Source organism: Phasianus colchicus, chromosome 1, assembly GCF_987193195.1.
Source record: "Phasianus colchicus chromosome 1, bPhaCol1.hap1.1, whole genome shotgun sequence".
Taxonomy (NCBI): Eukaryota; Metazoa; Chordata; class Aves; order Galliformes; family Phasianidae; genus Phasianus; species Phasianus colchicus.
Window position 1 is genome coordinate 38692549 of NC_143436.1, and position 22920 is coordinate 38715468.

The 22920-nt window shown below is 42.4% G+C and overlaps 1 protein-coding gene across 4 annotated transcripts in view; it reads right to left on the bottom strand.

Moving 5' to 3' along the window:
- The window catches only part of NAP1L1 (nucleosome assembly protein 1 like 1), a 32376-nt gene extending 14410 nt beyond the window's left edge, over nt 1-17966 (bottom strand). For 3 of the 4 annotated variants that reach the window (XM_090138964.1, XM_031589690.2, XM_031589688.2), the window contains exons 1-4: nt 17812-17966; nt 3801-3833; nt 3080-3168; nt 699-801 (exon numbers count right to left, since the gene is read on the bottom strand). In XM_090138964.1, coding sequence (XP_089995090.1) covers nt 699-801; nt 3080-3168; nt 3801-3817 — 209 coding nt within the window. In that variant the 5' untranslated portion in view covers nt 3818-3833; nt 17812-17966. Of the gene's footprint in view, nt 1-698; nt 802-3079; nt 3169-3800; nt 3834-15369; nt 15391-17811 lie in introns of those variants that run through there. The other variant, XM_090138969.1, reaches the window with a different exon arrangement.
- Between the last annotated feature and the right edge of the window lie 4954 nt (nt 17967-22920).

Consider the following 22920-nt stretch of genomic DNA (forward strand, 5'->3'; position numbering starts at 1 on the left):
ACGTATGTTTCATGGTTTGAAGAGTTAACCATTCAACACCTCTCTCCCCTTGGGAGAAACACAAGGACAGGAAGAGGGGAAAAAAGTTGATTGAGATAAGAGAAATGGATTTATTAAAAGGAACGTGAGATAATACAGAATAACTAGGAGCAGTAAATAAAAAAGAAACAAAAATAAAACTGGAGGAGAGAAAGAGTCAGTCTGAGTCCTTATCAGCAGGCCCTCACGGCTGGCCTCCCAGAAAAGACAAGAGAGCTCTTCCCCATCACCCAGAGATGGAAATCACGTGGAGGCTCTTGGGAAGATGCAGTACATCTCAGTGTATCTTCCTCTTGGAGAGTCAGAACTCATGTAAGGCTGCTAGAGAAACCAGGAAATACAGCTCTGCACTGCAGCGTGCATCTGCACCCAACAGCCTGCTGCACGATGTCATAAGGAATATACTGATAAAAGCAGGACAGGATGACATTTTGCAATTGCATGAAACATTATCAGACACTAAACATTTTTGCATTCTTTTCTTCAAAAAGGCTCAAATAAAAAGCCTTCTAATTTGAAATGCATTAATGCCTGATTATGTTTCCTGCTACCTAGGCAGTACAGTGGTTTATGATTATTAATCTTAAAGACAATACTGTTCAGAAAGTGAAAGCACATTTATATCACTCTGCTCATACTGAATTAGAACAAGTATTTACCTCTCTATATATCCTGTAGATGTTCCCACCAGACCATCAAGTCTTTCCTGAAGAGCTGCAAGAATCTGAGGATTTTGCATCATCTGCACAGTCAACTGCCGAGCTAAAATTAAAAAGAAAATTCTGTAAGTGCAAAGCATATCTTCTATACTAGGCTTGAAAGAGATTTAAATACTAAGAAAAAATAGTAAATTTACTTTATATTATTCTAAGAAGAAACGTGGGCAGAATTATTTCAAATGTCTCCATTTTAGATGCATGGATCATAGAATCACTAAGGTTGGAAAAGACCTTCAAGATCATCCAATCCAACCATCCACCTACCACCAGTATTTCCCCACTAAACTATGCCCCTTACTACAAACAAGTCCATCCTATCACTACAGTTGAAGTTTTCATTCCATTTCAGATAAATGGAAAGAAAATAGACTGCATCAGACTTGGGCATAGAACTGGTTTACATATTATTTCTTGCAAAAAGAATATAAATTATTCATTAGAACTATTTTTTTTTTCCTGAAGGAACAGCACAGCAATCCAGTCAACTCAGTCTGACATATTATTGATTACAGAACAGTATTAAATTCTTGATCTCTATTATCTACATATTTCAAAAGTAATTTGCCCTAATGGATAACTGTTTCAAATCATATGGTAGAAGTACATTTTGGAAAACACAAATTCCTAGCCTGTGTTCCCATTACACATATTAACATCAACCCTTTTATTTTAGCTCAAGGTCTACACCTCAGTAACCTGCAGAAAGGAACTTAAATTCATTTTTAATAAGAATTTAGATCATTTATAATCATGTTGTTTTGCCTTCTTCCCTCATCCTCAACATTCACAGGTATGCAAACAAGTATTTTGTATTCTTTACTATGTTTGTATAGCATTCTTTTAAATGATGCCTTCAGATAAAAGCAAAGCTTTTCAGTCCCTCCTGAAGTTACATTTTTTGGAATGTGATTCTCTATTTCTATGCCCTTTGCTAGAGTAACTACATGAATACTCTCTTCTGCTTTTATGCTCTAGCAGTGAAATTACATATTGAAAAAAATTATATTTCAAGTGACACCCAAAAAAGGATGCAGCTTATATTTTAGCAGTGGAAGCTGTAATTATCTGTTAATCCACATTAATCAACACCACCCCTCTTGCTATCTACGTTTTCACTGGTCTAACTATTCATTAGTCTTACACTTAAAAACCTACTCAACTGTGCCATTTGAATCTGTTGCCAGTTATTCTTTGCAACACCAACCTAGTACATACATGATACAGATGGCATGTCAATACCAACAGCCACATTCCCTTTAACTGAAATCCAGATTTTCTGTTTTGCAAGTTCTTGGATCCACAAACATTCTCTGTGAGGTTTTTCACCAAAAGCAGGAGTGCTTCACTTAAGTGTTTATTGAAAGAACTTCAACATATTTAGAAATAGAATTAACCAGGTAAAGAAAAAAAGGATAAAGATCAGCAAAACTTAAATTGCGCATGCAAAAAAATTGCTAGAAAACTAACAAAATAATTGCTTGATAACATCATTTCACAAGTCATTTAAGTTCCCTAGCACTGAAACGTGTTTCTTACTTAGAAACCTCAATTTCTCTCCAAGATTCATATAGCGTAATTACTCCTCTCAGATCCTCATGTACAATTGCTGGGATTAATTACTAAAAATACACATTACTCATCTCTAGATTCCTTTGGGACACTTGAGTACTTACCATTTAATTAGTGAAAGCTTTTCTTTGGCTGCCCTGTCTTATTCAAAATTTTGCAATCCAGTTTTTAAAACGCTTTCAGCAGATACAAAGCCTCTAACCTAATCTTGAGAAGAACTTTTTTCAGTATTACCATTCTGCTTGCGCAATCATGGAAGGGGGCATTATCAGTGATCCAGACTATCATCTCTTGTAACAAACTGTTACTTTTTCTTTCAAGTACTTGCTCTTCAGGGCAAGAATGAAGGATTTATTATTTCTAAGACTGGTAACAACATTTTAACTCTGACCCCAACCAATTTAGCAGCAAATTACTAAGAAATAATCAAAATAATACATATATGCAATTGATCTTTTTTGAAAGCATTTCACTGCCATTAGATTTAGAAAAAAAACAATCTTCTCTTTTCCAGTTATATGTCCCTATAGGTGGCCAGCACTGCCAGCACTGTTACTGACCATGACTAAGATGAGTAATGCAATTGAGACAACAAAAACACAAAGCTGAAAAGAAGTCATTGCTTCAGAATTCAAATAGAGTGGTGTATCAGTAGTTATGATTCAGCACTTCCCTTTAAAATACAAAATCCTTTTAACATTGATGAGAAACCAGTTTTGCAGCTACTTAAAAAGCCTTCTTTTCAAAGTTACCTTTGCTGTTGGCATCTTCACCAGTTTCTTCTTCTTCCACATCTTCAACATCTTCCATATCTTGCTGATCAAGTTCAGACTGTTCTTTGCTGTTAGGAATATTTAATAATAGGATTGAAAAGTTTGTGGTTTTTCTTTTTTAATCTACAACAAGCTTAAAGAGTTCAAGTTAGAGATTGCATTGGTAGAAGCAAACAGATTTCTGTGGATTAAAAGCTGATGCTTCTAAGTTTTAATAGCTAGAGACAAATTTGCCTTTATAAATTCACTGTCAGCTTTCAGGCTGTATGGAACTAACACCTTTTCAGGATTTTGAAGATGCCTTTTCACAAAAGAATTCCTTCAGCTCCTATCAGCATGAACAAGTTCAAAACTCCCCTTCTTCGTCAAGCCGTGCAGGCCTTGAGAACTGAGATTAGGTTCACACAAATAATACTTCAGGCACCACAAAATACAAGCAAAGTACAGAGAAAGCAACACACAGTGAACCAATATTAACAAGTAACATTATAAATTTTCCCTCCAGAATTCCAACGAAGTAATAAGTCAATCAGCATGAGGAACCCAAGCTCTTCTCTGTGCCCTAAACCGCACATTTTGCCACAATGACAAGGTCCCATTGTAGTAGACCTTGCCCCTCAAGTATCTGGAGATCGTGGCTATCTGAAGCATAGAAAAGGGCATCCAGTTACAGTCTTGGTAACCTACAGATTTTACTTACTTGTCAATGTCTGCCATTCTCAGATTTCAAACCCTAGAGGAAAAAATGCAAGAACAGTATTAGATATCACTTAAAGTCTATGGGCAAGTGCCATAACACTGAAAAAGAAACAAACTATGTTAGCTTTTAGAAATAAGTAAGTATTGTATTCTAAAGAATGGCATACCTCACATGCAAATGTTTGGAGGTCACTCTAGTGCATACTGAAGTTCTGAAAAACATCACTATGGTTTAGAACCGATGGATCTACTGAAATTTAAGTACCAGCAAGATGACACATTGCATTTTGTATCTGTACTAATATCACAGATGGAAAGCTAGTCTTGTCTAATTGAAAGTAACAAAATTATGAAATAGAATCTGAGGAAAGAAGTGAAGCAACAAGGATGCTAGAAACTCTTTGGCAACTCTTAACTCACTTTCAGCACCTAACTGCAGACACAACTCTTAAAGCTATCTTTTAACAATAAGCATGTCTTTCTGTGAACTCATTTTTCATCCCAACTTTACAAAACCAATCCAAGTAGTTCCACAAAATACCCAGAGAACTGCAACATTATAAAGTCAATTTGATGCCACTGTACAAAGCTATTTAACAGAGCAAAATTGCACAAACTGAATTACCAGAGCTTTCTTAACACCACAGTATCACCATAAGCATGTTCAAGACCCAGTAACTACAAAAAGTAAATGTTGAGAACACTGTAAAGCTTGCATACAATGAAATGCCTGTGTTCTCAAATGTGTAACAGAATGGATAACATTTTCCATTTTCAATATGGCCTACAAAAAAAAGATGTTTCCGGTAGCCTAAAGTCAGAAATAATATTATATACAAGAAATTAGGAAACCATTACTACTGGCTTAGGTCCAGTGGTTTAGGAGGTACCAAGAATAATCCATTGGTTCAAGAAGCATAGAAACCACCACTTCAGAGTCTTCATGTTAGCTGTCACCCAGTTAAACAAATTTATTTCTAGAAATTCAGCTCCTTATCATGTATTCCAATGAGAATTTTAACTGAAGTAAGTTGGCTTTGCTTTGTTTGAACTGACAAAAAAATGTGTAACATGAGCATAATCTCCTTACAATCAGGATACTAAGGCTCAATATGAAGAGATATTGGAATCTTAACTCTCCCAAATTTAAACACCTATACTCTAAATAAAATCCAAATATACTTTCTACTTTGTTACATGGAAAGGAAGCAGACAATATCTTCCTGACAATTAAGCATTTAGGAGGTTGCACACAATCACAGCAATTCAATTCCCTAGCTTATGGAAAAGCTAAAGAACCAACTGTCTATCAATCCACTTCAGAAAAATAGAGTATCTGCTACCAAACTGAATGGCAACACTACCATAAGCCAAGCACCCAACAATTCAGTAATAAATCAAGGAGTTCCAGTTACATTTCTGATTCATTTTTAACTTTCATATGTTTCAGACAAAGTTTGCCCATTCTGTGACTTCAGGTTTACACACAGATACAAGCTGCCTATAAAAGTTCCATACAGTCTCCTTTGCATATCATTCTCAGAAGAATGATAGCGTGGACTGAAGACCTACAGAAACTGGGAACATACAACAATTACAATTTAGATGTCTCCTCCTTTCTTGAACAATACCAGTGTAGCCTCAATTTGTAAAAGAGCACAAAGTGCCCAGTGAACCTGGCTTCTGCGCATTTTCATGCAAAGGTGACAGACGATCACATTAACTATTGCTGTTCCTTATAGACACATTTCTCATCTCCATTAGAACATCACCTCACTTTCTATCTTTCAAATATGTACCATATACCACACAGCACACATGGTCTTCCCAGGCCAGCAGGATAGGTGAAACACTATTACCTAGACACATTTGCTGAAACAGACCGACTTCTATAGTTCAATAAAGCTTTTTTTAAAAGAGATATCATGAGTTTAGCTATGAACACATCAGGCTAAGAAAACCTTTTAATAAGTACCCATATCATCCCCAGCAGCAACTACTAGCAGATATCTATTGAAGAACAATGACATGGCAAAAATTCACCCATAAGCTCTTCCAGCTTTCAGCTATGTTCAGAAAACAAACACGTAGGCTTCAGAAGCACACATATTTAACAGCCCTATAATTATTCTATTTCATAAACTAGTCCTCATCCTCCCCTGAAATCATGCAGCTGAGCTGATGTTATCATTCACATAAAACACTAAAATCCTGGTTTTCTGTTGCAACAATCAGCTCAGAGTTCTTGCATGAAATTCTCTGGAGCATGTCCAGAGAAGGGCAGTGAAGCTGGTGAGGGGTCTGGAACACAAGTCTTATGGGGAGCAGCTGAAGGAGCTGGTTGTTTAGTCTGGAGAAGAGACTCAGGGGAGACCTTCTCACTCTCTGCAAATACCTGAAAGGAGGCTGCAGTGAGGTGGGGAATCAGTCTCTTCTCCTGCATAACTAGCAATAGGATGAGAGGGAATGGCTGCAAGTTGCAGCAAGGGAGATTCAGGTTGGATGTTAAGAATTTCTTCTCAGAAAGAGTGGTGAGGTGCTGGAATGCACTGTCCAGGGAGGCAGTAGAATCACCATCCCTGGAGGTGTTCAAGAAGCATTTGGATGTTGTGCTAAGGGATATGATTTAGTGGGAAATAATGATGGTAAATGGACAGTTGAGCTGAATGATCTTGGAGGTCTTTTCCAACCTTGGTGATTCAATAATTTTCCCATACTAGGCAAGAGTGGCAAGTGAAGATTCACCAGCAGAGTCCATGTTCTTGAATTTCCTTGCAGGTCCTTGTCTTTACAATTCTGAACTACCATCTAACATCAACAGCCTTCATTCTTTCACTATTCCTCTTTCCAAGACCACACTGAAAGGCCATGCTAATGACAACACGGAAAGCACTCACTGCAGCACAGAACCCTGCAGAAATCTCACCTTTACCTACAAGGGGCAGATGCATAGCTGTCTGCTTCCTAGTTCATATGCAAGTACTGCAAATACCTTTACCAACAATGGCCTAATTTATTCCAAGACTTTTTGACGAAGTTTCTAAGTTTGCTTGCAAATTCAAGTAGTCTATATCAAACAGCTGTCAACTTCAGAACTTCCCTTCAGTGTGTTCATATCTTCTTCACCTATTTTTCCTTTTGCTTTCCTGGCATCGGCTTTTGTCATACCTTATCCTTTAATCCGCCCTCTGCTTACACAACTCTGTTGCAGTCAGATTTCTTCCCCAAACTGAGGAGGTACTACTTTTGTCATGACACTTCATCTGTCAGCTATAGACAACTGTGCTTGTGTTATGAGGCTACCAGGCACTACGCCAACAGAACTATGTTGGCAGACTAATCTCTGCATCCCAACAGCATGGATATAGAGCTGCATCACATTTAGTTTATTGTCATTTACTTAAACAAGCACAAGCTTCTCTACAAACACAGCTCTACTAGTGAAAAACTGTAGAGGCACACATCTCTCCAAAGCTAACTCTTTGGATGTAGTACTCCTAGCACTTGTCTCTCCACAAGAATATCAACACAGCCCTCCTTCCTTTCGTAGGTACATTTAAGACTGTGAACAGCAGCTGCACCTTGATATGCATGGCAAGAGTCATTCACCCTATCACTGCTTGAAGCTGCCCATGGGAGATGCACAGGAAGGTTTACAAACACTTAACAGCATAGCTTCCACTTCTCAAAATGCAGATGGCAAATATATATATATATATATATATAAAATATATATATATATTATAAAATATTATATATATATATATATATATTATTTTTTTTTTAAGCACAAATCAGGAGGTTATTTCCCTGTTATTTGAACTGCTGTTGCCAGAAACACTGAATTACCAACAAATACAGAGGCTCCAAGGCTCCACTTTCATAAAATAAAAACAAAAAGGGGGATAAGAAATGCTGATCTCATCTCCACAAGACAGCACATAGGAAATTAACACTACAAAAAGGAAGCAAAAAAACACAAAAGCAAAGTACATTACAAGCTTTTTAAAGGGTAAGGTTTCAAACTTTCATACAGATGGCTTGAGCTGCCATCACGATGTGGTGATCTTCCTCTAAACTGAAAGGTCAGGAGACTGATAATCAACCACGAAGTTGGTCAGCTTTAGTAACTCTACAGGATGTACTCAAAAAGTTAGAACCCCCTTAAAATCTTGAATCTTATCAAAACTCTATCAAAGTTCATTGTTTGTCATAATGTTTAAAGTACACTTTACTTTTAACTTCTGTTATAACATTATTTCTTAAAAAAAAAAATAGAGTCCTATATATGTACAAACTAATAATGACATCATCGTGCACTTGTCCACATTAACCTAAAAATCAAAAGCTGTTTCTTCACAAAGCAACTTTGCACAAGTGAGGCCTCAGTGAACAGTGAGTCCTTCCCAGGCAAACCACCTGAACTTTTCCCTGCCCCAGCCTCCCTTCACCACTGCAGAAAGCAAGCCTGCACAACAGCACCAGCCATTTACAGCTAGGAGCGAATGTCCTGGTGAGAAGCCCTTCCTTTCTGAAGGTCGGCTCTGAGCACCCAAAGGGAGAATGTAGCTATTAGATTACCTGACATCCACTCAGCCTCAGGAAAGTGAGTCCCAGCAAGGTGAGCTTGGAGCCAGCTGACAGCATAGCCCTGAAGGCCGTCCCTGTGCCAGCAGCCCTCGGCTGCTAGTGTCCTTGTGGGTACCTGACTGCATGGTACCACTCTGTCCCTTTCAGGAAACCTAATTTCCCCCCTCTAGAAGAATTACTCAATTATCTTGCAATACCAATGAGTTAAAGTTTTCTCAAGTAGTTGAAGGGACACAAGTAGGCTTTTCAAGAACACTGAATCCAGGCTACAAACAAGTCTTGTTTGATCACATCTTTAGAAGAAGCCCACTATTTTGCCACAACCAATTTCCTCAACAGTCAATAACTCTTGAGTACTGCAAGTCAGTCAGTCCATCCATAGCGCAGCAACCACAGCCTCTTTCTGTCTCCGGTAAGCCTTGGGCAACTGAAAGCAACACATTAACAGAAAACCTCAAACAAGTGAGCTCTGTGTGCAATTAAGAAGGTGCAATAGAAAAATAATAAATTGAGTGGACTAAGTCAGAAGTCAGTAAGGAAAAGAGAGGTCCAGCTGGAAGACAGCTAGTTGTATTTAAAAAAAAAAAAATCAGGATTAAGTACTGTGAGCTGCTATTTGCAATGCACGCAGAAACCAAAGGTGCCAGACAAATTACATCATACCAGCCAAGTTCAGCTCACTAAAGACTGGGAAACTCGAAAGGAATACATTCCCTGATGGTTCTTTCAGGCTGCTGTTCTTGCCCAGAACAACTTGAGCATTTTTCTTTACATAAACTAGAACCAACCAGCCCCCCCCAAAAAACCAAAAGGAGCATAGAGTTCCACCACAAGACTGTTAGTAGATGTTTAAAATAATTGTTTCAGGTGGCTTGCTTTCATTGCTACAAGAGGTTTGTAACTCCAAGAACCTCAGATGCCTACTGCTTTTTCATTCAAACACAGAAGTAGCTGACTGGCTCAAAAAGTACATGCTACTCTACTGTAAGATGTGTAACTTTGCACCAAAATGTTAGGTACCAAGACCTAAATATATACATATATAGATTATATTATATATAGATGAGATATATATACATATATATCATTCATTTCACAAGTGTTAGTAGAAGCTCTGGTACCAACTGCCAAGTAGAAGAGCTGTTACATGGGAAGGGATCACAGCTTAGGAGCAGTTGAGGGAGCATTTAGCTTTCCTTCAAAAAGGAACAATTGAATAATGTATAAGATTAAAAAAAAAAAAAAGCCGCTTCAAAAGGGAATTAAGCAGAAGACCAAATATTTTCTTTGTACTTCTGTGATCAAATTCATGAAGTATTTATTATCCATTTTTCATTAGCATGGAAAGTAGCGATGAAACAAGAGGATATTACACACATTGTTAACATGGCATACAGATTTATTACAAATAGATATTATTCATGTTACAGAAAAATGTCTTCCTGGGAAAGCTGAAGGTCAAAAAAATACCAGTCTCAACTGAGACGGGGAGCCCTGCACTAGAACATCAAGACAACACATCTGTTTGATGAAAGATGTTACTAGCCACTGAGCTCTCTAGGGAATATTTCTGTTATTAGTGCCTCGTATTTCTTCTGCTAACAAAAGATTTCTGATTGTTATTGTAGAAGAATAAAAATTAATACATTTAATTAAATTTAAACCAAAAGCTAGAGTAGATAATTAAGATTGCCTACCCAAATGCAAGCAGAGAAAAAACAAAGAGTATGGGATAACACTTAAGAAAGCATTAGCATATAACAAATCAATGTGTGATGAAGGGACCAAGGATGTAATGGTCAGTGCAAGGTATCTACGTTCCTCAGAGAAACAAGGTGCCACTGGACCCTTGCAGTCAGACCAAACCCATCTGTTCTGTTTTATTTTATTGTACAACAATCAGCTCATGCACTACTTTCAAATAGCCACGCAGCCACTAGCCAGAAACACTCACTGCCACGGGGATAGATGGGAACTGTTAGCAGAACCTTGAGTAAGACCAGTCAGAATTAAAGGGCAAGAAATTCAAATGAGCAGTTGTGTTTCACAAAACAGATTTAGAACTTTTAACTTATAACTGCTATGCTCACTAACATGGTAAGTACTCAGGTCGCCCCAAGGGAGATGCATGTCTTTGTCAATGGCAGAAACGAGTTTCTTTGCTGACAGTACAATTTTCCAGTCAGCTAAAGCTATACAGTTGGCAAATATTGCCAGAAAAGCTGGCTCTGGTTCTTCTTCAGCTGTGCATACCCCTTTCCCTTCATGAGCAATGGGTGAGTAACTGGAAGATTAGAAGTGACAGATATTTCTCTTGTACAGCAAGATGTGCATGAGCAGGGTCAGAAGGAGGACACACAAGTGAGATACCTTTAAGAACTCAGGAATCGGGTAAGACAAGTTTGGAGTTACTGTGAAAACATACACTACAGCATCTTGCCTCCTGATTGACTAACATGGCAAGATTTGGAACTCTGCACAAGAGAATAAAATACTCATGATACTGCTGACCCAAGTAGCACAGCATTGTTAACCAATTAACTGCAAAGGCCTGCTCACTGCCCTTCAACCTGCCATTTTTGCTCTAATAACTACTCGAGTGAAGGCAACAGTTGCAGCCATTTGCCACTGCAACTATTTCACTAGTACTTACAAGCCCCTGCACAATACATGTTGTGGCATGCAAGCAGATTTCCACTTCAAGTTCTCAATGTGAACTCCAGTTACATGATGAGAAAATTAATTCCTCAACATAAAGCAGAATGATCACATACGTAACTCATTTGTTATTAGTAACTGCAAGGCTTGCTTTTGTTTGTGTGCAACACTTCTCAGAGCTTTTACCTTAGCCAGTCTTTAAATAAGGAAACAAAAGAAGAGTTAGCAGACAAACACTGAAATTCTCTAGTTTTGTAGCATTTTGTTGTTTAAGATACTGCATTTTTATTCTTGCAGGAAAAGATACAAGTAACCAAAAAGTCTACACAAGAAGAAAACAGACTACAGAATTACAATTTGAAATCAGAACTGTATTATATCCGCAAGTTTGTCTCTGCTACTGATCTGAACTCCCTGATCATGTTCAAAAAGGCGATTAAACACACAATATGGTCTTTGTTCTGGATGCCAAGATACTGTAGCAGAAAACATACCGATTTCTGTTTAGGATAATCTTCCCTTATTGGAAAAGTAATCCAGAAGTTTAAATTCATCTCTGCAAAAACAAAACGTGGATTTACTCTAAACAAACTATTGGCCTATTGCAGTATCCTCTCTTCCATCACTGATAAGGGGGAAACACCTCCCATACTGAAGTGCAAAAATTGGAAACTTCATGTATGAAAAGATCTGGAGCTTCTTAAAGTTTTGGCTCTTCAGCCTAGTGAAAAGGAGGCTCCAGGGGGACCTTATAGCAGCCTTCCAGCACCTGTAGGAGGCCTACAGAAAGTCTGGGAAGGGATTTTTTATAAGGGCAGGTAGCAACAGGATAAAGAGAAATGGCTTTACACGGGAAAAAGGTAGATTTAGACTAGATATCAGGAAGAAATTCTTTACTGTGAGGGTGGCGAGACACTGGAACAGGTTGCCTGGAGAGTTTGTGGATGCCCCTCCCTGGAAGCATTCAAGACCAGGCTGGATGGGGCTGTGAGTAACCTGGTCTAGAGGGAGGTGTCCCTGCCTATAGCAGGGGTTGGAACCAGGTGATCTTAAAGGTCCTTTCCAACCCAAACCATTCTATGATTCCAAAGGGAGTACTTCTCTATGCGGTTTATGTTGGCACAAATATCAATTTCTTAACAATGCCAAACAAGTAATACACAAACCAGGTTTTAACAAAGCATTTTTGTGGCAGAAAGTGCTTTAACAGCTGAGCAAGATAAACCTACATACATCAAAGCATTAACTGAAGGAAAGGAGAGGGTCAGTTGACTACTGAGACAGCAAACAGAATCAAACACAACCATATTGGCAGTCACGCTATCTGCAAGACTCCACACTACAACATTTGGGTTTTTAACAAATTTGATTTAGAACACATGTTTTTCCAGCCTTATCCAAGAAGTTAAAAAGGAACCACTTCCTTACGGTTTCACTGCTGGTTTTTTGCTGGAACATCTGATGAATGCAGTGTAGAAAATTCATTCACTCTCTGAGAAGTCATTGGAATTCATAAAATATATTTAGCAACTTTCTTGCTACCTTCAGTTCCATTTTTCTCCCCATGGAAATGAAGCCATTGCTACACTGCAAACCCCCCAAACAACCAGTTTTCAAGGAACAAGTTGGCACTCACAGAAGAAAGACAATAATCTAACTTGGATACATTCTGGTGGCTGCTAAGGGTCTCAATACTGATTGTAACATCTGACACAACAGTAGTATATACACACAACAGGTTATGACAGGGCAAAAGAATACAGGTGAAGGATTTAAAAAAACGTTTGTAACCATACAGCACACCTGTAGAAGGCCAAGGAATTTAAAGCTTACTTAGAATCATAGAATCACTCAGGTTGGAAAAGACTTTAAAGATCATTGAGTCCAACCACAACCTAACCATACTACCCTAACTAACAACCCTCCACTAAATCATGTCCCTGAGCACCACATCCAAATAGTTTTTAAGCACATCCGGGGATGATGACTCCACCACCTCACTGGGGAGCCCATTCCAGTGCTTAACAACCCTTTCTGTAAAGAAGTGTTTCCTGATATCCAACCTAAACTTACCCTGGCACAACTTGAGGCCATTTCTCCTCATTCTGTCACCTGTCACCAGTGAGAAAAGACCAACCCTGCTCTTGCTGTAAGCACCTCTCAGATACTGGAAGAGAGCAATAAGATCTCCCCTCAGCCTCCTTTTCCCCAGACTAAACAGCCCCAGTTCCTTCAGTCTCTCCTCATAGGGCACATTCTCCAAGCCCTTCACAAGCCTTGTTGCCCTTCTTTGGACCTGCTCCAGCACCTCAATGTCCTTTCTGTACTGAGGTGCCCAAAACTGAACACAGTACTCGAGGTGAGGCCTCACCAATGCCCCAAACAGGGGCAGGATGACTTCCCTAGTCCTGCTCACCACTCCATTCCTGATACAAGCCAGGATGCCATTGGCCTTCTTGGCCACCTGGGCACACTGCTGGCTCATATTCAGCCAACTGTCCATCACTACACCAAGGTCCCTTTCCATCAGGCAGCCTTCCAGCCACTCCTCCCCAAGCCTGTAGGGTTGCCTGGGGTTGTTGTGACAAAAATGCAGGACTGGACACTTGGCCCTATTGAAACTCACAGTTTGCTTTGGCCCATCAATCCAATCTATCTAGGTCCCTCTGTTGAGCCTTTCTCCCCTCTGGCAGATCAACACTCACTCCCAACTTGGTGTCATCTGCAAACTTATTGAGGGTGCACTCAATCCTCTCATCAAGATCATTAATAACAATGTTAAATAGAAGCAGCTCCAGTACCAAACCCTGGGGGACACCGCTCATGACCGGGAGCCAACTGGATTTAACTCCATTGACCACAACTCTTTGGGCCCAGCCATCCAGCCAGTGTTTCACCCAGCAGAGTGTACGCCTATCCAAACTGTCAGCAGCCAGCTTCTTCATGAACAAACTTTTACAAACTTTTCAAAAACATTTTCTTCTGAATTTCACTTAACTGTGATCTCGGCAGCAGTAGGAGTACCCAACCAACTCATAACAGCAAACAAGGCGATACAATAGTCAAGAGGCCAAGTCATGAAGATCTCACCAGTTCAACAAAAGCAAGCACATTCCTGGTGGCACTGCTTAGCACATACATGGAACAGAAGTGCTTTGACTGGCACATATTTCACATCCAAAATTGAGATCAGTAATTTCCAGAAGCACAATATAACAGAATTATCAACTGTTTAAAAAGGCAGTGTAAGCTAGTTAAAAGAAACAGTACTAAAATCTAAAGTACTATGTATTAGAAGCAATTCAAACAATTGTATTATTCAAAAGGCTGAGAAATTGCTCTGCAAAGATTCAAGTATAATGGCATGCAGCCCACTAAAGACTTCTATTCAACATGCAAAAGCAGGCAAGATCTGAATTGGATGCCTGGTGACAGAAACAATAAAAACCACGGTCGTTAGAGTTTCTGTAATATATCCTTCATAAAAATACTGTATTTGCTGCTGAACATTGTGTCAGAGATTCAAGGCCTAGCAACACGAACATCTAAAGAAAAGTAATAGTTGGAATCTGACATTAATAGCATTTCAGAGGTGAGCAATGAAAAGTGACATAAAAATACACATGGAAGCTAAAAGCAAACAGACTGAAAACTGTTTTGGATGTAAATAAGCATTGTGGGTATGTCTTTGGTGGTTTTTTGGTGTTTTTTGGGTTTTTTTTGTTTTTTCTTTTCTTCTTGACAGGGTTTTTCTTCCTCCATCCCCACCCCCAAACTTAATCTCTCAATGCTTAAGCCAGCTTTTCAAACTAGAGGCATACCTAAAAGGAAGCTTTCCCTTAAGGGCAACTCATCCCCAAAGAAGCACAGAAAAACCAACACTATTTCTAAATATAGTATTAAAGGCCATCTAGAACAAAGCAGTGGACTGAAACACATGTTACTGCATATTCAGAAAAGACAAATATTCATGATTCTATGCTGTTACGAACTTCCTGCATTATTTTTAAACAGTTGATTATTCAGAAGGTCTTCAAATGAACCACCCAACAACTTCTGTGACACCTTCCGGGCACATCTGGTTTTCTAGACAAATACATCAAGGCACTGACCCTACTCTGCAGGTTAACGTAGTCAGGTGATGAGGAAGTGCACCGACGTCTGAGAGGAGCGAGGATCAGATAGACTACATTAACTATGTTATAATCACTTCTCAGCTCAAAGTAATTTACAAATGAAAATTGACCTACAAACATTAGTCACTGCAGTCATTTCTCAGATTAAACATTTCCTGTACAACACAGTTCTGTTCTGTTACTTACTAACTGGTTCCTAAGGAGCAGCTAGACAGAAGGCAGCCCTCAGCCAGAAGCCAACTCAGAAGACCCCACAGCTCCAGCAAAACACAGTCACTATTGAGGAGTCTTGCTTCCGGCAACAAAGTAGAATCTTCTGTATGAGTGCCTACTATACCACAAATCCAAAAGCAGTATTAATTCATGGAAGAAAAAAACATCATTGAAGTTACACAGAATGTGTTTACAAATGTAGAAAAACAAACAGGTATTTAAAAAACACCTACATCTCCACTTTCAGCAATCTGTCCAGCTCCTAAAGCTTTGCAAAGTAGAATCAGATCTTTGACAGTTCTGTTTGAGACACACCATCTTTGCAGCTGGATAAAAGGACTCTTAAGATGAACTGGGTTACTGCCATAAGAATAAAAACAAATAGATACTATAGACATCTCCATTATACCTGTTGGCCCACTGGAACAAACTGGCTTTCACCAAAGGTTCTGATCAAAAATTGCAGACAGAAGATACTTGTCTTACTTCCCCTGAGATTTTCCCCTACTGAAACTCAAACCCTCAAGCTATTTCACTCCCCTGAAGGGATATAATCTCTGTCACAATGAATTAAATTCTCCCTGTTACAAGTGCTTCAATTTCTGGGAGCTAAGCAAATGATTTTATGCCAACACTACCGACAGAACAGTAAGGCAAAGTTTGCTTAGAGATCTGCAACTGTGTTGTTACTTTAAAGGAAATGGTGTCTGCCTGGAAGACTTGGGTCTCCCTCAGTGTCGTAGAAATTCTTATAAAAAGCTTCACAATATAAATAAATGCCCTACAATGCTCTGCTTTCAGTTTCACTTGCGCACAGCTGACAATGAGGATGGGAGGTAAGAGCCAAGAAAAACCAGACCACCCACTTCAGGGCGCTCGCTAAGCAGATCTCCATAACAATTCCCCTGCCTGCTCCCAGGAGCCCCCAGTCTGAGCAGCAGCACAGCCAGCCCATGGCTGCTAGCGCTTCCTGTAGCACCAGGCTGACGGCACAACCGCAGCACGCTACTTCCGCACGTGTGCAGCAGTCCCAACGCTTTGCTGTCCTGAAAATGTAAAAGGATCGGGGCTTAAAGAAGCGACGTGCACAAGGCCCTCCTGCATACGCAGATAAACAGTCCCTGATCACCAGAAGCCAAAGCACACAGTGTGCACAGTACAGGAAGGGAGACTGCTGTTACGTACCTCCCACACAGCACTGAGGGCACACAAACGCAGCTTCAGCTGGGGCCTGTGCTAGGCACTGGTAACAGCATTCCCAGCTCCCCAAAGCCTCGAGTCCTAAGTTTTTGCCTGGCAGAGGCACCTGCATCACCCAATTCCAGCGTGTGTAGGCTCCAAATTTTATTTTGCCCCAAAAGTTAGGATAATTAGAAGATTTACAAGAGAATGGAGACCATTCTCATCCATTAAGGAGTTCACCAAGAAGGTTACAGCAGAAGCTGCTAATGTTCCCCTCAGAACACACCTACAGCCCTACACAGCCTCCGGCCTTCGCTCTTCTCTCAAGCTTTATTTCATGACTGCAATGAAAACAAATCAGGCGCTAACTCACAGTGCCCACTGCCAAAACCCAACTCCAGCCCAAGCTGTGAGCGCACGGTGCATCACACAGCTCCATTCCACTCTCACCTTCCTCGAGGGAAGGCAGAGCAGGGACTGCCGGCACACCGCACGGGACTCCAAGCACCAAATGGACACGCACAGAACTGCAGCGTGCCTGGAGACGAACCGCGCAGATGCTGCCATGTTATCGGTGTATCGGCGTGCAGAGGGTCTGCGCCCACTTCTGGGCAGCGGACGGGAAAAAAGCTGAAATGATGAAAGCCTCGCTTGCGAGCGTCCCGCAAGAGCGGACAGACCCGCGTGGCACGCAGACAGATACGAATACAAAGCGCAACCCAGCCGCGGCTCCTCACTCTCCACGGCAGCTCCCTCGCCTCGCGGCCACCACCCGCCTGCCGACACCGCCGGGCGCACGGGGCCGAGGCGGCGGTCCCCGAGCACGGCCAGCAGCGGCACTCGGCCCGCGGACGAGCGGCGGGAGCGGCCCCGGCTCCCGCCCGACACCGCGCGGCAGCCCCCGCCCCGGCGCGGGCCCGGCTCCCGCCGCCGCCATGTGCGCCCGCCGCCCTGCCTCCCTCCCTTCCTCCCTCCCGGCCTCCATCCCTCCCGGCCGGCCCCGGCCCGCGCGGCGCCCCGCCGCCCCACGTGCTGCCGCGGTCCCGCCTCCCGCCGCGCGGCCCGGCCGGGCTCACCGCGGGCCGCGGAGCCACGCGCGTTAGGCGTGGGCGGCGGCGGGCAGCGCTCTGAGCGGGGCCGGCGCCGCCAACCCGCTCCTTGAGCCCGACAGCGCGCCGCGCCGAACCGGGCCTCGGCCTCCCCGCGCCCCCCGCCCGCGCCCCCACGCGGTACCTGCGCGGCCGGGACCGGCGGTGACTCAGGAGCGAGGCGGAGGCGCCGCGCGGCTGGCGGTAAAAAGACCCGAGCTCCCGCCGCTCGCGCTCATATAGAATTAACGTCACCACGTCACCCCCCTCCCCCTCCTCCGCGCGCCCCGGTCTCCTGGCAACGCGCGCGCGCCCTCTTCGCGCTCCCGCCCGCCGGGCGCGCGCAGGCCGTTGGCCGAGGCGGTTGTGGCCGGGCCTGCGCTGCCCTGCCCTGCGCTGCCCTGCCCTGCGCTGCCCTGCTCTGATCTCCTCGGCCCGGCCCGAGGAGATGCCGGGTGCGCGGCGCTCCCCTCAGAGCGGGCGTCGTTCTTTGTGCCGCTGCGCTCCGGCTCGGGGCGTCCGAAGGCACCGAGGAGCGGTGCTCTGTCACGCGGGGCGGGCTCGCCGGAGCGGGTAAAAGCCCGAACACAAAGGCTGCGGCGCCGCAAACCGCAGCCAGCAGCGGCTCGCCTCGAAAGGCCGCGCTGGGAGCTGCGGTGCGCGAACGCTGCTCCGTCGGTTTCGGCCTCGGACGGGCTGGGCGGCCGGGGGCAACCGGAGCGCGGCCCAACGGCCCTAACCTGCCCCGCTGCCGCGCTACTACGGCGCCTCACTCCGAGCGGAGCCTCGATGGAAACTGATGCTTTCTAGGGCTTCTCTTCCACGTGCGTGGGCTTGAGCAACAGCATCTCTTGGCACGCTTGCAGGATGCATCCATAATCTGCTCTAAACTGGTCGTCCATGAGCCTCTTAACTTCTCTCGGCTGGGACGAGCGGAGGAGTTCAGCCATTACCAGGGCCAGACGGGATGGATGGACACGCAGGGCGATGGCACAGAGCTGTAGGGATAAATCACTTATCGGTTGCTTAACGTGGAGTCCCTACATTGTACTGAATTCTGGCACCTGTCTAGTTTGCAGTCTTAAACGGAGCTTTGTAAATAATGGAAGTTGCAACAGACAGCAAAAGAAGAGAAAGTCATGGATCTGCCTGATAGGTTCAGTGCCATCTGTGTTAACGATTGCAAAAGATAAAGGATCCTTTCTCCGCTGTACAGTGCCACACCAGTTTTGCTGAAGTATGTTCCAGCGAAATCTCAGGCCCCAAAAGCAGATGGTAAAAAATAAAAAAATACATATCCAATCTTCAAAAGCAAGGTTCGTGCAGAAGATGCAGGGATATGCTGCTTCACAGCGCACTGAGTTTGGGGAGGGGAGTAACAGCATGCAATTTGCCATAGGAAGAAACCGCAGAAATGAAAGGAGGCAGAGGAAGGATCCAGGCAAAAGGTTGTGCAGCGTAGTCTAAATGAGAGACAGATTCAGATAACATGTGGTTCTAAAATAAAAGTACCTGTAGCCTCTTGTAGCTCCAATTTCAAAATCATACCAATTGCTAATTTGCTTTTCTGAGGTGTCCAATGCTTGTTAATATGAAGTGAACAAAGATGTACAGAAGGCATTTAATAAAAACAAGCAATTGATTGGTATTTATTGCAACACTGATTATGTTTCATTGCAGACATTCCCTTTATGCAATCAGCTAAAGTGGCAATCAGCTGTAAACAAGCGATGCAGAAGGGTTAGATTCACAGGAAGGCTGGCCTGGCTTGTTTTCCTGCAGCCTGCACCTCATGACTTGCAGAGCACTGAGGTGAGCCCCAGCGACCCCTCTAGAGGAGTGGGGTACATTAGAGATGAGATGCACAAAAGCCAAAAGCACTGAGCAGAGGTTAAGCTAGTTGACAGCAGAGGTCAAGGAGTAAGATAAGCCCTCAAAAGAGATTCAAACTTAGTTCCAGGATGGAGGGAACGGCCTTTTTATCCAAAACTCAGTGCTAAATATGGCCTCAGTATTGCATTGAAAAACAAAAAAAGGGAAAGGAAATCACCTGAGAATGCATTAGATGCCAGTGCAGGTTTTCTTATGCCTTGTAAGTAAACTTTTTTAAAGCTTTAATACACATCTGTAAGAAACATGCAGGTGTGGACATTGAATGCAGACACACTGTTTTTCATAGAGTCAAAAAGGTTTTTTAAGAGACACTCCCTATAGTGTGGCTGCTAGGGCAGGACTCCTGGGGATAGTGACTTCAGTCACTATCAGTGAGGTGAAATCACTGGTGCAAATCAGAAGAGGAGTTTGAACTGTCTCATCCACACGCTGCTTGAGTATCTTACTCATGGAGCTATTAAATATCAGGGAATCTGATATGTCCCTTGAGTACACAGACCTTATCAGTTGTGCTCACTTTTGAGCCCTTCCCTCTGCAGTTTGCTTCACTGACTTGCATGTTTGCTGTGGGTAGAGGCTCAGAGCAGCACTTGTCTCTAGACAGAGACCATGAGAACTCTTGGGGACAGAGCATGAATGTGGGTTTGTACCTGGAGGGGCCTGGAGAGTGTCGAGCTCTGAAGTTTTTGCAGAAGGCCATCAGTATTTGTGTAACAGCCTGTCGCTAGAAATGGGTTTGACACTCGCATCCAGGCTCAGTCCTTCCGAGCACAGCGTGCATCCTACGTCCTTGAAATGCAGTCAGGCTCTAGCAAAGCTAAAGCTACACTGCTATAGCTAAGGAAAATGTGTAGGTCATGGAGCTTGGAATGCTTCTGATCAAGAATTCCTTTGTAACACGGGCCTGTTTATTATTTAATCTGTTCTCAGCCCCTCATGCTAGCAGAAATATGCCAAGTTCTTTGGTATGGACCTGAACCTGATTACCTGGATACCTTGTTACCCCTTTTGAGTACTAAGCTCACCTGGCACCCACCAAAGGCTCAGTTTTACAGGACTCGGGCCCTTCTCAGCACTGACACAGGAAAGACTATGACCACATGTTCACTTCTGACCTTAGCTGATTTCAGGTCAGCTCACCCCAACAGTTCTTCACAGCACTGATTGCCCAAGATTACTCTTTCTGGAAACCAGCTGGCAGTTCACCTCATGTGAGCACTGAGTTACAGTGAGGGATGGTGTGAGTGCTCCTTTTTTGCTCCTGTCTGTGGTAGCCAGTTTAGTTATAATCACCACGGAATCTATCATCAGACACTGAAAATGAGAACGTGTTCACTGAACTACTTACAGAGCAAAAAGCCTAAGGTCCCCCAAGAGCCACAAAGAAATGCCTTTTCCTCAGTACCATTTCAAACCCAATGAAATTCAGTGCAGAAGTATTAGAATTACTGGTGCACAATGAAAACAGTGAATCCGAAATATTGCTTATAAAACACTGGATTGCAAGAAGCATTTTTTCAGCTCTTACAGAATGACAATTCCAAATTACATGGCTAGCCAATAAATGATACAGTACAAAGCTGTGGTTTTCTCTTCCATGTATTTTTTATTTTTTGAGGAACTGCTTGTTCTGTAAAGGAAAGTACATAATCCCAGAAAGCAAGTGATAGCTTTTAAACAGTGCCACAGACAGCATAGAAAGTTCTGCTGAACTATCACATGGCAAGTCATGCAAATCCCTGCACAGAGCTGAATGAACACCTCTTACTGATTTCTGTTTTGCACTTGCTTCTGCTTTTGTGAAATGAGAGCAAGTTTTTCCCTAGGGAACGTATTTTCCGGCAGGGTAGCAGCAAACTGAAGAAATCCATTGTAGGTAACCTTTGAGATACTGTAATAAATGGCAAAGAAAAACTGACATGGTTTGGAAAAAAATCAAAAGCTGAAATGTGATTATACACTTTTTGACATAATAAACCTTCAGCACCTTTCATTCCTTAATATTTTTAACTCACCAGGGATTAAATCGTGACTCGTCTTACATTATAGGGATTGCTCATAGATCCAGCAGGTATAAATCAAAAGCAGCAGGAAAAAACCTACAAGACAGCTGATGAAATAGGGGTACAGTGTGGAGTGATACTGTGGAAAAAAAGGTAAATGGTAGAGATATATTGAAATCAGTGACAATATGGATGGACAAGTACTTCAGAGGTACTACAGAAGTTTAAATGTTGAGTACAGTGCACCTGGTGTTTTTAGGGCCTTTGTTGGGGGGCTGAAAATTACTGCTTTTTTAATTTTATTTTTAATTTTAATTTTAAATTTTACTCACCATTAAATAATTCTGTCAGAAAAAGGGAAGGGAAGGGAAGGGAAGGGAAGGGGAGGGGAGGGAAGGGGAGGGAAGGGAAGGGAAGGGGAGGGAAGGGGAGGGGAGGGGAGGGGAGGGGAGGGGAGGGGAGGGGAGGGGAGGGGAGGGGAGGGGAGGGGAGGGGAGGGGGGAAGGAAAAGATAAAAATACGCAGTGGTGCTAACTGAAATATTACTGTAGAACTGACTTTTTAAAAACAAGTTGTATGTGGAAGCTGGTAAATTATTAATTTATTACATTGGAGTAAATCTTTTCATAATGCATATAAAGTAGTTAAATTGTTACATAAAAGACATTAGGTAGAAGAATGTGGTATCTCACGCAGTGCTTGTCATCAGCCTTAACAGATCTAACTATAACATGACAGAGAAACTCTTTACAGGCAGGTGATTGTTTCCACTGTCATTGGTCACTTCACACAATAAAATGCCATGAAATCTCATATAGTGATTATTTTGCTGTGGTCTTGTAAAGATGTGATATATTCTCCAAAGGCTGCACAACTTCCTCATGGTTACCTTATAGATGAAAAGATCAAGGTCACTCCCTTAAAGTTCTCTGGTTCTTTGGCATTTGCAGATTTCATGGTTAGGAGTTCTTTCTTTTTTCTTTCTTTTTCTTTTTTTTTTTTTCTTTTTTCCAGGGTAGCAGAGTGTACTATCCACTGCCAGAACTCTCTGTTACAGCTAAAAATGCCCACAGAAGCACCCCTGACAGGAATGAGATATATATTCAGCTCCAGTCTGGGCAAGAAATAGCTTTCCTGTGCCATGAACAGTTCTGAGCCCTATGGAAAAAGTAGCTTTCCAAAAAGGGAGGAGAAGACAATATCCCAATCCATGGGCTGAGATCCTTCTCTTCCTTTTCTCTCTCTGAAATCACAGATGGTACAAATCTAAATATTCTATTTATATAAACTTTGCTTTATTTTGATTTTTTTACCACTTCAGTATGCCTTCACTTGTATTAATTCTATTTTTGCAATTA